Source organism: Mytilus californianus, unplaced genomic scaffold (genome assembly GCF_021869535.1).
Source record: "Mytilus californianus isolate M0D057914Y unplaced genomic scaffold, xbMytCali1.0.p SCAF_4, whole genome shotgun sequence".
In the NCBI taxonomy this organism is placed as follows: domain Eukaryota; kingdom Metazoa; phylum Mollusca; class Bivalvia; order Mytilida; family Mytilidae; genus Mytilus; species Mytilus californianus.
This window is the reverse complement of record NW_026262690.1, coordinates 47055682-47072366: the sequence shown is the minus strand read 5'-3', so window position 1 is coordinate 47072366 and position 16685 is coordinate 47055682. Positions and strand designations below refer to the sequence as shown.

The window sequence follows — 16685 nt, the reverse complement described above, 5'->3', positions numbered from 1 at the left end:
ATTCTGAATAGTAGATACAAGTGCGGACTGTAAATGTACTGTATTGTGTTGATATGACAAAGTCCATATTTGGTCTAAGTAGACACTAGCCACTCGATCAACACTGATCGGTTGTGAGTTCGAACCCCGCACGTGGCAGGTGCGTCGACTTTATTGACTATGATAATCAGTTTTCCTGCCGAAGGTCGATTATTCTCTCTGGCTTCCTCTACCAATAAAAACTGAAGTCAATGGTGCTGAAAGTTTCGTCAAACACCAATCAATCAATCAAGTCCAAATACACAAAACAAAAATCATTTAGATGAAACAATGAAAAAGGGTGCGAAAAAGTACATCTCCATAGTAAGATTCTGTGAAAATGTTGCACATAATTCTGTTAAGTGGCTCAGGAGCAGTAGCGGATACGAAAATGGACAGAAGCGTGAACGGACGGATATTACAAATATGGGATTTTTCAACTTTGATTGTCATTAGTATTTAGGCTTGCAGTGTTCTTAATAAGGCTTATTGCGTATTAAACGCCCTTAAATAGATATAAGAAGATGCGGTATGAGTGCCAATGAGACAACTCTCCATCCAAGTCAAAATTTATAAAAGTAAACCATTATAGGTCAAAGTACGGTCTTCAACACGGAGCCTTGGCTCACATAGAACAGCAAGCTATAGTATAAAGGGCCCCAAAAGTTACTAGTGTAAAACCATCCAAACGGGAAAACAAACGGTCTAATCTACATAAAAAACGAGAAACGAGAAACACTTATGAACCATATCAACAAACGACAACTACTGAACATCAGATTCCTGACTTAGGACAGGTGCACACAATTGCAGCGGGTTTAAACGTTTTAATAGTACCAAACCTTCACCCTTATCTGAAACAATAGTGTAACATCACAACATAGAAAGACACACTATAAAATATCAATTGAAATGGTTTAACTCAATCAAAAGACATATTAACACCAGCCAACATACACTGAACAAATAAATTTGATCTATGATACAATGTAAATACAAAATAAATAAACTAAGGGAAGAATAATTAAAGTAACATGCTATACCGCTGTGAAATGTTAAACAATTTAAGAAAAACAATATGCTTGAACAAAAATATCAGCCATTTGCAATTACTTTAAACACAGGTAAATGAAAATAATTTTGTTGTTAGGTATACGTGTACAGTTCAAATGGAGAAAGGAAATAGTTTTACAAAATAAATAATTTTGATGTTCATAGTACGAAGAAGTGAAAATTTATAGTAAAACCAAACACTTATCAAAGCTGGTTTATAGACCAGATATAACCCTGAATAACATTAAATAACAAAAAAGCATTACAATTAGTATCAACAGGTCAAATAAACAAGAAAGTACGATTTGAGAGTACTGGCAGTTACTGACAGCTAGTTAAAAGCCAAAAACAATTAATAATAAAAAATCATGCATCAGAGACTAAAATCAACAAAAGCACATCCCAGGGATTTAGTATTTTAACGTCATGTACAATCAAAGAAGACATGACTTGTGCAATGCCAAAAATAAATGTATCGACAGGCAGTAGGATAGTTAACCTCTTTATAGATCAAAATGAACGTAGGTGTGTCTTTATACATCCCATTTGAAAAGAATACAAATTTAGTTATGTTTTGATTTGCTGATGACAAAATCGATATTAGTGCCAATGTAAACTATATTCAAAGATCTAATTACAACATTGGTAAGATAACCTTTACTAATAAGTTTGTTAAAGGTTCGATGAGTTCACACAGATCACAAAGTGATTTCTGCGCTTTAAGTACAATATTACCGTAAAATTTAGGATGTGAAATACCGTTTTTAATCAGTTTTCTACAGGTACAGCCAAATTTACTAATCAAATCTTTGTATCTATGAAAGAATTTAGTAAAAGTTTTACGTAATTTATGTAATTTAAACTCTGAATTTGACTTAAATGAAATAGAACAGGGTCGATATAACCGCCTATTGACTGTTTATCCACGAGGATATAACTCAGTCCGCAGTCATATGAGGGGTGGCAAATGGTTGCATTGTAGCTCTCCATTTATTTATTCCATGGCCACTGACCTCAATTAAGAATCTGAGAAAAGCTCATTTAATTACTCGCACTAAGTATACCTTCTGGAAAAGTTTACCTAGATCCCTTTGGGTTCCTTTTACTTGTATGCATTGCTTTCCATAAATTTATTACCCTTTTGCCGTCCCAAGTTTGACTCTGAGCGAAACTGGTTACGGGTTTTCTCTAATATTGCATCGAAGGCGGCAAAATATAAAATACTCTTTACGCTGAGTGGTTACAACTGTGTTGAAAATACTACTGGTGAATGTGCAAGTTCTCGGAATATTTTCCCAGAGATCAACTTTTCAGCATTATTTTTCATTTATTTTGTAAATCTAACAGAAAAAAGGTTTAGCTCCATCATGGCAAGTTGACTTTTGCAAAGTTTTTACAATTCTTTTAGACCCTCTTTTTTTATATAAGTTTGACCCTCATGGGTAGTCAAGGTCGTTAAAAACCACCCTCATCACCAAACGTAAGGTATTCCTGATGAAGGTTAATGATATAATTGAAATTGTGACACTTTGTCGATATCACTGCTTATGGGCTGTGTGTCCTCAGGGTTGCATTCGCCACGTAGTTTATGTTTTCGATAGTACTAATCAAGTGAATTTGTAAACGTTATTATTAATTCATAGTGCAAAAATGTGTAAATTTAACAACAACAAATGAAAGTTGCAACTCATACAGGCAATGTTTACCTGGAATGGTTAGGACTAAACCTTAATGGTTATTTGTCTTGCCCATCTTTGGGGCTCTAAGGGTTCCCTATAAATGTAATCAGTAAAACACACTGAGTACATCACAAACTAGACAAGCTGTGACCTCAGTTAAAAAATATTTACCTCCACTTCCTCATATGTATATATAATTCCAATTTCGTGGATTCTCTAGGGAAAACAATCAGATTAAAAAAATCAAAGTTGTACAATGTGAACATAGTTACTGATACATGTACTTATATAACTGTTTCTTTGAAATCCAATGAGTGGTTGAAGAGAAAAGGTACGGATACATAGTTCTTGTCCCTTTTGTAGATATGGCAGTCAATTTTTGCTATCGGAGGTAAAAAAAAATATAGTAAGACACAAAAAATGAAATACCAGTTCAACAATGATAACAAATTCTTGGAACGTTTTATATTAATTCAGTAAATTAATTATAAATTAAAAGTAATTGCTTGAAAATTAAGCAAACAGCAATCAAGCAAACGTCAAAATCAGTTGCCCAATTTAAAAATTCTTATTACAACCGAACTCCAAATCAAATTGAACAGCATTCTTTCACACGAATATTTTTTAGTTCCATAGTCTTATAAAAATGAAAAGATGAGGTATAATTACAAGTACCGGTATGATTACAAGTACCAATGGGACAACTATCTATTTAGACCTTGTACGACTTTGCCCCTAACAGAGCTATAGAAAAACAGTACAATAAGTATTAGATACAATACAAAGGTAACAAAGAAACAGGCCGGTAACAACCGTTGCCGGATAGTTTTTCTGCACGAGTAGTCAGTCCTTGACCTGACTACAAGTGCAGAAGAACAATACGGCAGTTTGTTTCAGGCCGGTTTTTTGTTACCTTTGTTTTGTATCTGACTTGTACGACGTTTCAAGAAAGAAGTAGTATATTTTGCATTTAGAAGAGGTAGCAAAATTAAACAGATTAGAAACTTAAATGGCCATATACCAGTTAATGTAAGTTACAGTTTAAACAATTTTTTTTTTTCACTTCCCTTCGGCCGAGTTTTTTTTTTCTCAAGAAATTCAAGAATCTTATAATTTTATAAAAAAGAACCCTGTCAAGTAAAAGATGAATGTCGTACACATTTGAGACTTTTTAAAATGCAACTTCGCAAGTAAGTAATGTATGAAAAACATTTCAGAGGTAAGCAAGCTAACATTTGGGGAAAAACGGAAAGGGGGGGGGGGGGGTTAAAATAAATTTAAAATAAACAGGCTTGATCCTTTTTTTTATTGAAAAAATGCAGGATGTGCCATTTCATTCCCCCATTCCCCCTTAAAAAATAATAAAAATCGTACGTTTGCTCCCTCCGTGTAACAACTAAAAAGTGTCCGTGTATCATCTAAAAAGTGTTCGTATAACACCCGTTAATGTACTGTTTTTCTATAGCTTTGCTGGGTGCAAAGTCGTACAACGGGTGTTACACGGACACTTTTTATGAATAGATTCACTCGTGCATTCAGTGAGTTCATAGGCACTTTATCGTACACCTAGTGACCTAATTACCTTGTTTTTATAAATATAATTATATGCAAAGTGTTCATTAAAATTATATTTATAAAAAAGCTAACTATGTCCCAAAATGCTGAAATTAAGTAAAGTGTCTACGAAGTTACTGACTGCAAGAGTAACTGCAACCATAAAATGAATCCATGTACAAACTTCTCGTGGGTTTGCTTCAGATCGTCTAAATCGAACTATACGAACGATTTCCCCTTTTCTCTTCATGTTTAAGAAGTTGCTTAAGTCGAATTGTGATAGCACAAAATTGGCCTCAACGTCAAATAAACTACCACTCATTTTGGTAGAATAACATATTGTTACGTGATCATTACTTGGGTCAACTCGAAAATAACATTACTGTAATGAGCATGAAATTAAACCACAAAAAAAAAATCATTTCCAAAATAAGTGGATAAAAACTTTAGAAGGATAAGCAGTGTGGACACCATGCTCAACTTGGTTAACTCGTTGTACATAATTCTAAAGATAACATACAGTGAAAAGATCGGTGTTCAAATTGTGTGGGGGTTTATATCACTTTTCAAAATTAAAAGAATATAAAAAAGACATTCTCTGGAAAATCATTCAATATAATGTCTTTATTTCTTTTTTCTTATTATTTTTACTGTGATTAATTGTCAAATGGAAGTTACAAAAAACGCAATCAAGTCTATAGTTATCCACTGTGAGATTAAGATAACTTGGTAAATTATTGGAAGTCTATTCATACATTTGTACAACACTCAATCATTCCCGGAAATGTATATCTACATACGATTCAACTTAAGACTCAAAGCTGCAATAATAATTCATTTTCGGTTGCATTGCAAATAATATAAGAAATTTGCATAATTTTTATTAGTATTGAAAATAAAGACGTCAAACAAATTGAAGGTACATCAATAAGAAACTTGTCTCGTTCCAAATGAAGATGGATCACAAATTACCGTTTGTAGAAATGGTATTTCGGATGTAAACTTGGTAGGGAAAAATGACATACAATCAAGTTTAGATTAAACGGATTTTATTTTTATTAAGGAACTATTTTCTGGTTATCCGGTTGCATTAGTTAATGATTGTTTGGCACGATTTGTGTATTTGTCAATTACATAGGAAAGCGACAGTCTGATTTGCTGATAGTTTTCTATGGGCAGCAGTGAGGTTTGACGGTAACTATTTAAATCAATATTAACATTTCTTAGAAAAGCATCATGATTGTCCAATTATCACAGTTTTCTTTGTTTTATTAACTGCAACGTGCTAATAAGTTCTCATTTATTTCAGGTACTTCATCTATGAAACCTTTTCTTTGAGAGAAAGGGTGTTCTCATGTTAAATATTCCTATCAAAATGATTCCACCAACAATGTTTCACAGAAGGAATTCTACTTTTGTTTGGTTCAACATACAGTATAAGTCTGAACTTTTTTAATATATGTGATCAAAACTAATGGAAATAATATCTGGACAGCATCATAAAGCCGTCAATGTAAACGGGACAGTTAATATGTTGGGAAATCATAGTCACTTCAAAAATAATTCTATGGAATTTAATGGAACTGTAGATGAATATGATGAATATGGTTGTCCTATTATGGGCTATCCGCATGCCGATTTTACACAGATAACTTCTGTTTACAGTGTACTTATTGTAGTTTATGTATTAATTATGATGATGGCAATCTTTGGCAATATTCTTGTAATATGGACAGTTTGGAGAAATGCGCACATGCACACTGTAACAAATTATTACATTGTTAATTTAGCAATTTCTGACTTTTTGGTGGCGTCCATCGATATGCCGCTCAAATTGTTGGAGTATACCTCACCATGTCAATGGCGCATCTTTAACAGTGACAATCTGTGTGCTTTTTTGTCTTACACATTGCCAATATTCGTGTTTGCAAGTGTTTTAACATTGGTTGCCATATCTCTAGAGAGGTGAGTTTACTTTTTTCATACTATCGGCAACATTTCAAATGAATCTGTATGTATCTGAATTTCGACAATCAATTTCCATCAAGCAATTTTTTCCATTAAAGACGATTAACTATATTTTTTTCAAGTTTACAAATAAGCTTGTTTTAAGGACGACATTTTGATAATTAGACCAGTGAATTGAAAAAAATCAGGGGACGGTTATCATAAAGAAAAAGATAAGATTAAAAAAAAAAACTAAAAGTAAAAAAAAAACCCAAATAATCAAAGGCTCAAATTAAAAAAAAAGTTCAGAGTGGGCTTTGGATGAGAAGTTTCTGTAATGTGACAACCATGATAGATTAGTTGAAAGATGTTTGGCTTTGAGCGTTCCTGATGAAGGTAAATCCAGAAAAGCGCTTCGGACGCATGAAATTATTAAACGTGTTGTTTTCAATTCTTTACATCACTGGGTCGATACCTCTGCTGGTGGACTATCAGTCCCCGAGGGTATCATCAGCTCAGTAGTCCGTACTTCGGAACTGGCATGATTTATAACAAACCTTTCTAAAATTGTCCGTTTATAAATTTTGAAATTATAAAGAAACTAAGGTTTTAACTCCCTCAGGCATATTTGACCTTAAGTTAGATGAATTTGGCTATTTGTTTTATGTATTTTTGTCATATAGCTCTTCAACTGTTTCGGTACTTATACATCCCTCGGATTTCAAATGTTTGGCTTTGAGCGTTCCTGATGAAGGTAAATCCAGAAAAGCGCTTCGGACGCATGAAATTATTAAACGTGTTGTTTTCAATTTTTTACTTACGATAAAAGTGCATTATAGAATGGATGGTTTCGGCGCTTGACATATGGAAAAGATCCAGGTCATCTATAACACTGACACTATATAGGGACATTTGATGATATTTTGAATAAAAAAATACTTCACCATAAAGTTTTGTTAAAAAAACACTAGCATGTATACTAAATTCACTTTATAACCATTGTATCATTATGTAAACGTTTCTTATGGATTTAAATGATGCAAGTTTATGATACACAATTGTAGAGCAGTTTTTTTTAATAAAATAGCATAAACAAAGTATACGGACGAAAATACCCCTACTGTCTCCCAAAAACAAAGTTTTAAAACAGAACGTCAGATACAATGAAAATATCTGCCAACAGTTGCCAATCATGGTTTATTTATCCATAATATATTTAAAGAAGATTCTCCTAGTAAACATTTAGATTTGAATTGTTTTTTTTCTCTCTTCAAAGTCGACTTATAATAATACGAAATAGGAAATCCTCTTGCATGTTACTGTTGTATATGTTATGTTGCCGTCTCATTGGCCTTTAACTAGCATCACATTTTATTCATGTAATAGATCACTGACCAGGCAGTCGATAGGTTGGATCTATTATTGTGCATTATATTCACAAATTTGTTTTTATTCTCATTACTCGAAAGATTTGTTCATACTTTGTTACACTAATAATGTGCAACCTGTTTTTATTTTTTAATTATATATCTGATATATTACATCCACCTCGACCACCCATTCGTCAATCCGTAATTTTCGTTACATATTACTTAGCTTCTGTATGAGTTTTTTTTCTTCTTCTGTTTGATGGTTCCTTAAATGTTTATCTGACCACTACGCCTAGAATTTTTCGTTGGATATGTCTCAGCTTCTGTATAATGGAATATGACATTTCGTCTTAAATTTTATATTGATGCTTTGTATATCGTGCCAGGTACATTTTTTGTACATGTAGTCATTTACTGTTAAATGATAATTTCAATTTTATAAAGCCCACTGAACAAGGAACTTATTCTATCAATGTCATATAACGAGTGGGTTATTTTTTCCTTGACTTCGTGGCAACTTCCTGTTTTATGCCCTATCGTACGGCAGGTAAAATATTTTCCGGTCTGTTTACCATCTCGTTTCAGGTTTTAGGTCCAAGGTAGTTTACCATATACTTGTGGTCACATCACATTGTAAATATGAGGTGAATTTTAAAAATACATACCAAATCAGGGTTTTTTACGCAGATTTCTCGGTTCACTAAGTAGGTTATCGTTATGGTGACAGGTAATTCATCTTGAATTCATGTCCCTTATACAGAAATAGAGAGGTCAAATTGGCAACTAGGCCAAAATCACTATTTTCTTACCAATATTTTTTATTTTCGTGGCACATATTGAATATGGCGGGGTTAAACATTTTTGTGACCTCTGAACCACTCTTATCTTGGACAGGTGTGTTACAGCACAACATAAAAACAAAATGTAAAAATCAGTTGGAAATTGATTGACTAATCAGATTGGCACAAAGAGAAAAAAAAAACAACTAACATAAAGACAAAAGACACAGAGAACTCGAAGTTAATGAAAGCTAGATCAAAGCCAATAACAACAAATAAATAAAACATGTTATCCACGACTAAAGTTTCAATCAGTACAAATACAACGGATTAAGAAGGAAAACGTAATAAAAAGTCGGAGAAATGAATGACATTGTTTGTTTTTGCTTCTTTGTGAAATTTTCATTATAAGACATTCCTATGGCGCTTATAAAGTTACTTATATATCAAGTAGGTGTTTTGAGGGCTTCAATCATCCCACGAAACCATTCACTACATGATGGTTGTAACTATTTATTAAACTTTGATAATGGCAGTATGTAAAATAAAATTTATTGTTAGGGTTTAACAATTCAGAAAGAAGTAATTTTCGGAAGAGAAATTAAAGCATTTCTCATCATAAATATCCCACAGTAAAATGCTGACAATTCAAACTTTACTTGACAACTTCTAACTTTCTTATTTCATACGGGGGCATCGGTGGCCGAGTGGTCTAAGTAGAATCACTAGCTAGTCAGCACTGAGGTTGTGAGTTCGAATCCCGCACGGGGCAGGTGCAATCGACTCCAATCTTAATTGACTAGGATTGTTAGCTTTCCTACCGAAGGTCGGTGGTTCTCTCCGGGCACTCCGTCTTCCTCCACCAATAAAAACTGACCGCCACGAAATAGCACAATAGTGTTGAAAGTGGCGTTAAACACCAATCAATCAATCAATCTTATTTCATACTAGGTCATATAAAATGAATTCCATTCTTTTCGCTGGAAGGTTTGTTTTTTTTTTGCATTGAACATTAATTGAAGCCTCTATTCTTTTCATATTTTTTTTAAATAGACAAGCACATTAAACTTGATAAATAGAATTTTATGTTAGTGTTTTGCACATTAGTCCAATATTCACCAAGATTAGTTGTTAAGTGGATATGGCCCTTACCACAATTGCTCACTAGGACTTTTAAAAAAAATGTACAATAGGAATATCGTTGTACAGCAGTATTTTTTTTTAATTTTACAAGTACATTTACAGTATTTTTTGCATTCACCATACTTCTCCGTTTGTATTTTGGGATAGCATTTAAAAGGTTGTAAATCGAATTTCTTTTCTATTCTATTTGTTTTTGTGTAATTTTCACAAATTTTAGTTGAATTTATTTACTTTCATGTTTGAGTGGGATGTGGGGTATAATGGAAGATAACCACGTTTTTTCAACCCCCCTTTAAACCAACAAAATAAAAGCAAAAAACATCCTGCTTCTTGCTGATAGCAATAGATATAAGTGCATATAAACTGAGAGTTTAATTTCGATTTAATAGAATTTGATCTTTTCTCAATTAACATTGACAGTGACAAAGCAAGAGTTATGATCCTACATGTATATGTACACAAATCACTAGGTGTGAAAGAAATAAATATAGAAAAAATATATAAAGAAAATATGTTTGTGAAAATTGCGCTAAATAACAATGACGCTCTCTTACTGGGGCTACTATATAGGTCACCGTCAAAACCTGCACTCAGCAACAATAATTTAAATCTATTAAAATTAATCACTGAGTCAACAAGAAAGAATTTTTCACATATACTAATAATGGGAGATATAAACTACCCTAATATTGACTGGGAAACACATAGCTGTAAGTGTGATAACATAGAGTCACACTTGATGCGTTCAAGATAATTATTTGTTTCGACATGTAACAAAACCAACTAGATGGAGGGGATCAGACACACCACATATATTAGACATAATATCCACAAATGAAGAAAACATGGTAAGCGATATTGAGTACCTGAGTCCACTGGGGAAAAGTGATCACTGAGTGATACAATTTCAATATAATTGTTGCACAAAATTAAAAATTGACAATAGAACAAAAATATACCACGATAGAGGTAACTATACAGACTTTAATAAAGAAATATCGGAGACAAATTGGGAAGTGCTACTGAACCAAAGTGACCATAAAGATAAAAATTGGGCTAAATTTCATGAGAAACTATTAGAGATGGAAAAGCGTTATATCTCTGTCAAGAAAATAAAAAACTTCAACTAAAAGAAAGAGGGAATTTTATATAGACAAAAAAACATTAGAGAAAATTAAGAAAAAAAACTTTCTCTGTAGGAAATCAATAGCCACTAAAGATCCAAGTATAAGATTGGACTACAATAAAGTACGCAATCAAGTAAAGACGATGACAAATAAACTGAAAAGGGAACATGAAAAGAAACTTTCAACAAATGCTAAGAAAAGTCCAAAAGCAATTTGGAAATACATTAAGTCAAAGTCTAAAACAGAATAATGGAAACATTGGAACGTGAACACATTGTCAAACATAAGAAAAACAAGAAGTTCTTTACAGATCGTCAATATGGATTTATATCAGGCAGTTCGACATTTCTTCAATTATTAACTGTCCTAGACAAATGGCTAGAAGCACTTGATAATGGTAAATCTATCGATGTTATCTTCATGGACTACATGAAAGCATTCGACAATGTTCCACGTAAATGACTAATGAACAAAATGAGAGCATACGGCACAGAACATTCAGTACTTAAATGGGTAGATAGTTTTCTAAGTGACAGGATACAACACGTTTCGATAAACAACAAAACTTCATCATGGTCAAAAGTACCTCAGGTATACCGCCAAGGATCTGTGTTTGGGCCTCTACTTTTTATATTTTTGATAAACGACTTACCAAACCTTGTCGATTCCGACGTATACCTCTCTGCAGATGATACTAAAATTCTTAACACAATTAGTCAAAAAGATGATAAAACTCAACTACAAAGTGACTTAAATAAACTATCGCAATGGAGTGATTCCTGGCTATTAAAATTTCACCCTGACAAGTGCAAACATATGCATATAGCTAAACCGGGACCTGATCCAGACTCAAAGTGTACACTGAAGTCTACAATACTACATAAAGCTACTGAAGAAAAAGACATTGGAGTAATCATTGACTCTGAACTAAATTTCGAAAAACATATCAGCGAAAAGGTGAATAAGGCAAATTCCATGTTTGCACTACTGAGAAGGACATTCCAATATTTAGATACAGATACCTTTGTACCACTATACAAGACACTTGTAAGAACATATTTAGAGTTTACAAACTCGGTATGGCATCCATATAAAATAAAATATATTGAAATGATTGAGAATGTGCAGCGTCGGGCAACAAAACAACTACCAGGATTAAAGAACTTAACATACTCAGAAAGATTACAGAAATTAAAATTGCCATCCCTTAATTTTAGAAGGGTCCGAGGTGACATGATCGAACTATACAAAATACTAAACGGAAAATATGACAGAGAGGCGGCACAGTTTGTAAAATTATGGAAGGATATGACAACAAGAACAGGGGTACGAGGCAATAGTCTGAAAATATTTCCAGAGAGCCGGAAGATAATTAAGAAGGAATGCCTTTGCTCTACGAGTGGTAAAACATGGAACACACTACCAGTTAATAAAGTGACATCACCAACCACTAATACATTTAAACATAGACTTGATAAATATTGGATGGACCAAACAATGAGGTATGAAGACTACAAAGCAACCATCACCGGAAACGGAAATGGAGAAGAATTAGATGAAGAAACTGATGAAGAGGAACCCAGTTCCTGTATCAGTAACAGAACTTAAATAAACCTAAGTAATAGATGTTTGATATTCATTAACATCATAAGCTGTTGAGTTGACCAAATGCACACGGGCGAATTTTTAAGACTGTCTGTACCGATAGTAAAGTTGATTTTTACATGGCCTTATCTACAGTACTCTACAAATGCACAGATTTTGATACGACGAATTGAAGTTTATCATTGATCATTATAAGGCTTGGCTTTGAGCAATCCTGGTGGGGTTTTGCTTTTAATGATCCAACACTACCATATCTACTATGGCGTTTGCAATAAATTAATTCAGATTGAAAAAATGAAAATCTTCTTGATCTTGGCGAATTGACAAAGTGAGAAACCGGTGACTGTTTCATTTTCGCTGGTGTCTCACAGAAAAATTCCGTGGAGTGTTTCAATTTATAAAAAGATTAAGCATGTTACTCGTACCACCCAGTATACATTAATTCCAATCACATAATTTGCATTTTACCAATTTTTAGTCAGCTAACTCGTTTTAACGACTTAAAAATAAACCTACACCCCGACACAAACCGGCTTCCGTAGTATACTGAACAAGTCATCTATCAAATTTAAGTAGCACGTTGATCATTTTGTTTTGAAATTCAACAAAATGCATTATTAATTTCAATACACATTTATTTTAAACCTATTAGAATTGAAAGAAGGTTCGGTTAACCGGTTAGCGTTTTTGGTATTCGATATTCGGTCCTTCCAACGGTTAATATTAACCGGTTAATCGTTGACAACACTATATAAAACAAATTTCAAAACTTGAATGTAGCCGCTTACTTAATGTTTCCTATACATGACTAACCACTTTTAATTGTAATTGGGGCACAAGGTTAGATGAATATTATAAAGATTTTGAACCTTCGTCGTGGCTGTGAAAATATAAATAAAATAATATTAAAGAACTAGAATACAGCTGTCTCTTGAAGAAAGGTACTTTAAATAACTGTTGTTATTGGCAGACCTGTTAGAACTCAGTCTGAATGAAATATTAAAAGCTTGATGTAAAATAAGGAGATTGATAAGGTATGATTGCCAATGAGACAACTATCGATAAGAGACCAAATGACGTATGTCGTCGTAAGGCCTTCAACAATGAACATAACCAATATCGCATAGCAATCAATACAAGGCTCTTACATAACAAAATGTAAAACAATTCAAATGAGATAACCAACAGCCTGATTTGATGTATTGTATCGACTCTATTCTATGACTGATAACGGTACATGTTACCCTCTGGATATTAACTCGGAACAATTTAAAACTTGGTGTATGGTATCGCCTTTATTTTATACATAAGGAAATGCCTGTACCAAGTCAGGAATATGACAGTTGTTTTCCATTCGTTTGATGTGTTTGAGCTTTTGATTAAGCCATTTGATAAGGGACTTTCCGTTTTGAATTTTCCTTAGAGTTCGGTATTTCATGACTGACGACGGTATATGTTACCCTCTGGATATTAACTGGGAACAATTTAGAGCATGTGTATGGTATCGCCTTTATTCTATGACTGAATACGGTATGTTATCCTCTGGAATTTTATTCTATGACTGACGACGGTATAGGTTACCCTCTGGGTGTGAAGTTGGAACGATAAATGTTTCTGTCTGGATGTTAATTCGGAAACATTTAGAATACACTCATCATAGATACCAGGATTGAAATTTTGTATTTGCGCCAGACGCGCGTTTCGTCTACAAAAGACTCATCAGTGACTTAATGTTATATAGTATCGATTTTATTCTCTGACTGGCGACGGTATATGTTACACTCTGGATGTTTACTCTGGCCAATTAAAATAGCTTGGTGTATGATACCGCCTTTTTTCTTTGACTGACGACGGTATGTGACCCTCTGGATGTTAACTCGGAACAATTTAGAGTTTGGTGTATGGTATCGCCTTTATTCTATGACTGACGACGGTTTATGTTACCCTCTGGGTGTTCAGTTGGAACAGTTTAAAGCTTGATGTATGGTATCGCCTTTATTCTATGACTGACTACAGTATTAAACCCTCAGGAACTTTATTCTATGACGACGGTATATGTTACTGTCTAGATGTTTACTTGGAACAGTTTCAAGCTCGATGCAATGCATGGTATCGCCTTTATTCTATGACTGACGACGGTATATTACCCTCTGGATGTTAACTCGGAACAATTTAGAGTTTGGTGAATAAAAAAAAATACTATTGACAAAAATACCGACTCCAAGGTAAATTAAAAAAAGGATGAAGTCCATAAAACCTGACAAAACCAAACGTTAGACTATATCAGCCAACGGGACGAATGGTGTCGACTTTATGACTGACGACGGTGTATTCCCTCTAATTTTGTTATTGTATTTTATTAAAGGTATCTGTCATAATTAGGTATAAGTAATATCACTTTTTTTTTTTTTTTATACTTGTTCGGTGAAATGACACAATATATAAAGTAAATGTTAAGTTCAAATGGTATTACTTACATATAATGTAGATTTTATGTAAGTATGATAAACGAGCATTTGTCCTATCTATAAAACATGAAATCCCATCACCCCGTGCGATCATATGGCTTTTTGCCACAATGCAACGTTACTCGAACATCAATCAACCGACATCTTTATTTTTAAGCGAAGGCCCTGCAGTCTACCTAAAATGAATAAAAGAACATATCGGCTAACAGAAGTGTTAAGCTTACTCCAATAAGGATACCGATGGCCATTGACCACCGAACAAATATATTGATAATCAAAACATCAAGTAGCTTGATGATGTGAGTTTCAGTGATAATTTTTCCCTCTATAGTCAGAGAGGAAACTTTACAGAGTGAGATTCGTTAAAGTTTGCGGTGAGGGAAATTATGAACTAATCATACGTGCACTTAATGGCAATCTGTATTTCGATAGACATCATATCGAAGTTCATGCATCGATGTGAAAGAAGGCTCCTCTAACAATGATGATGTTTATTAGGATTTTCTGCTTCCACTGCTTGACTCCATCATTAACGATTTAGTTAGACTAGGAAGTTCTATTAAATATAACCTCTAACTAAAGTTTAAAGTGGACTTTTATCAATTACTAGATGGAATGAAAGGGGAAAAGGTGGACTATAACATCTACTTGATGGAATGAAAGGGGAAAAGGTGGACTATAACATCTACTAGATGGAATGAAAGGGAAAAAGGTGGACTATAACATCTACTTGATGGAATGAAAGGAAACTATAACATTTAGTAGATAGAATTAAAGGGGAATAGTGGACTATAACATTTACTAGATGGAACGAAAGGGGGAAAGGGGACTATAAAATTTACTAGATATAATAAAGGGGGAATGGGGGCTATAACACTTACTAGATGGAATTAAAGTTGACTTTATTAAGATTTACTTGGTGGAATGAAAAGGACTATAACATTTACTAGATGGAATGAAAGGGAATAAAGTACTATAATTTGTTAGACCACGAACGCAAAACTTTACAAAATGTATTAAATTCTGTGTGGAGAAGGAATTAGAGCTATAATGAAAAGCCACTCAAAATATTGATAAGCGAATAGCTTCTGTAATTGTTTGATTAAAGAATTTTTATTCAAAAAGAGATACAATTATTTTTTCTCTATTGTAGCTAAAAGAAAATCAAACATGTCATTGAATTAGACATAGAGAATAAGTTTTTATCGTAAATATGAAGCTTTTGATCGACTTTCACAGAGTAATGAACTTCGTGTTATTTAAACTCCACTACCACAGCCACATGGGTTCTTATTTTAAACCGAACATCCAACCAACTCATTGTCGTAATGTCAATAGAGACATGTGATGCTTAGATGCACAATGTATTTTTAAAACTCTTCCTTGTACATTTTGCAAAGTCACTTTCTTTGATTCATCCGGTTTGTCACAGCAGAATGATGGATATTATAGTTAAAATTTGATTAAATAGGATTAACACGTTTAAAACAAGTAATAAAAAAGAAAAAGAAAACAAATAATTAAAACAAAAGGATAACGGGAATTACCGAAATTATTTGATAGTACAACATGGCATACCAACCACCAACACCCGACTTATATAAAAACAGACGATAGTATAACATATCATACCAACCACCAACACCCGACTCCTAGAAATGCAGACGATAGTACAACATATCATACCAACCACCAATACCCGGCTCCTGAAAAAAAACCAGACGATAGTACAACATGTCATACCTACCACCAACACCCGACTACTACATAAACAGACGACAGTACAACATACCATACCAACACCAACACCAGATTCCTATAAAAAACAGACGATAGTATAACATGTCGTACCAACCACCAACACCCGACTACTGAAAAAAACAGACAATAGTACAACATATCATACCAACCACCAACACCCGACTCCTAGAAAAACAAACGA

At 33.5% G+C, this 16685-nt stretch overlaps 1 protein-coding gene across 1 annotated transcript in view; it reads left to right on the top strand.

Annotated features, from left to right (window-relative positions):
• Positions 1-5871: 5871 nt before the first annotated feature.
• LOC127736941 (QRFP-like peptide receptor) overlaps positions 5872-16685 on the top strand; it is a 58817-nt gene continuing 48003 nt past the window's right edge. The window contains exon 1 of the mRNA XM_052247504.1: positions 5872-6269. Within this exon, the coding sequence (XP_052103464.1) occupies positions 5872-6269 (398 nt within the window). The remainder of the gene's footprint in view (positions 6270-16685) is intronic.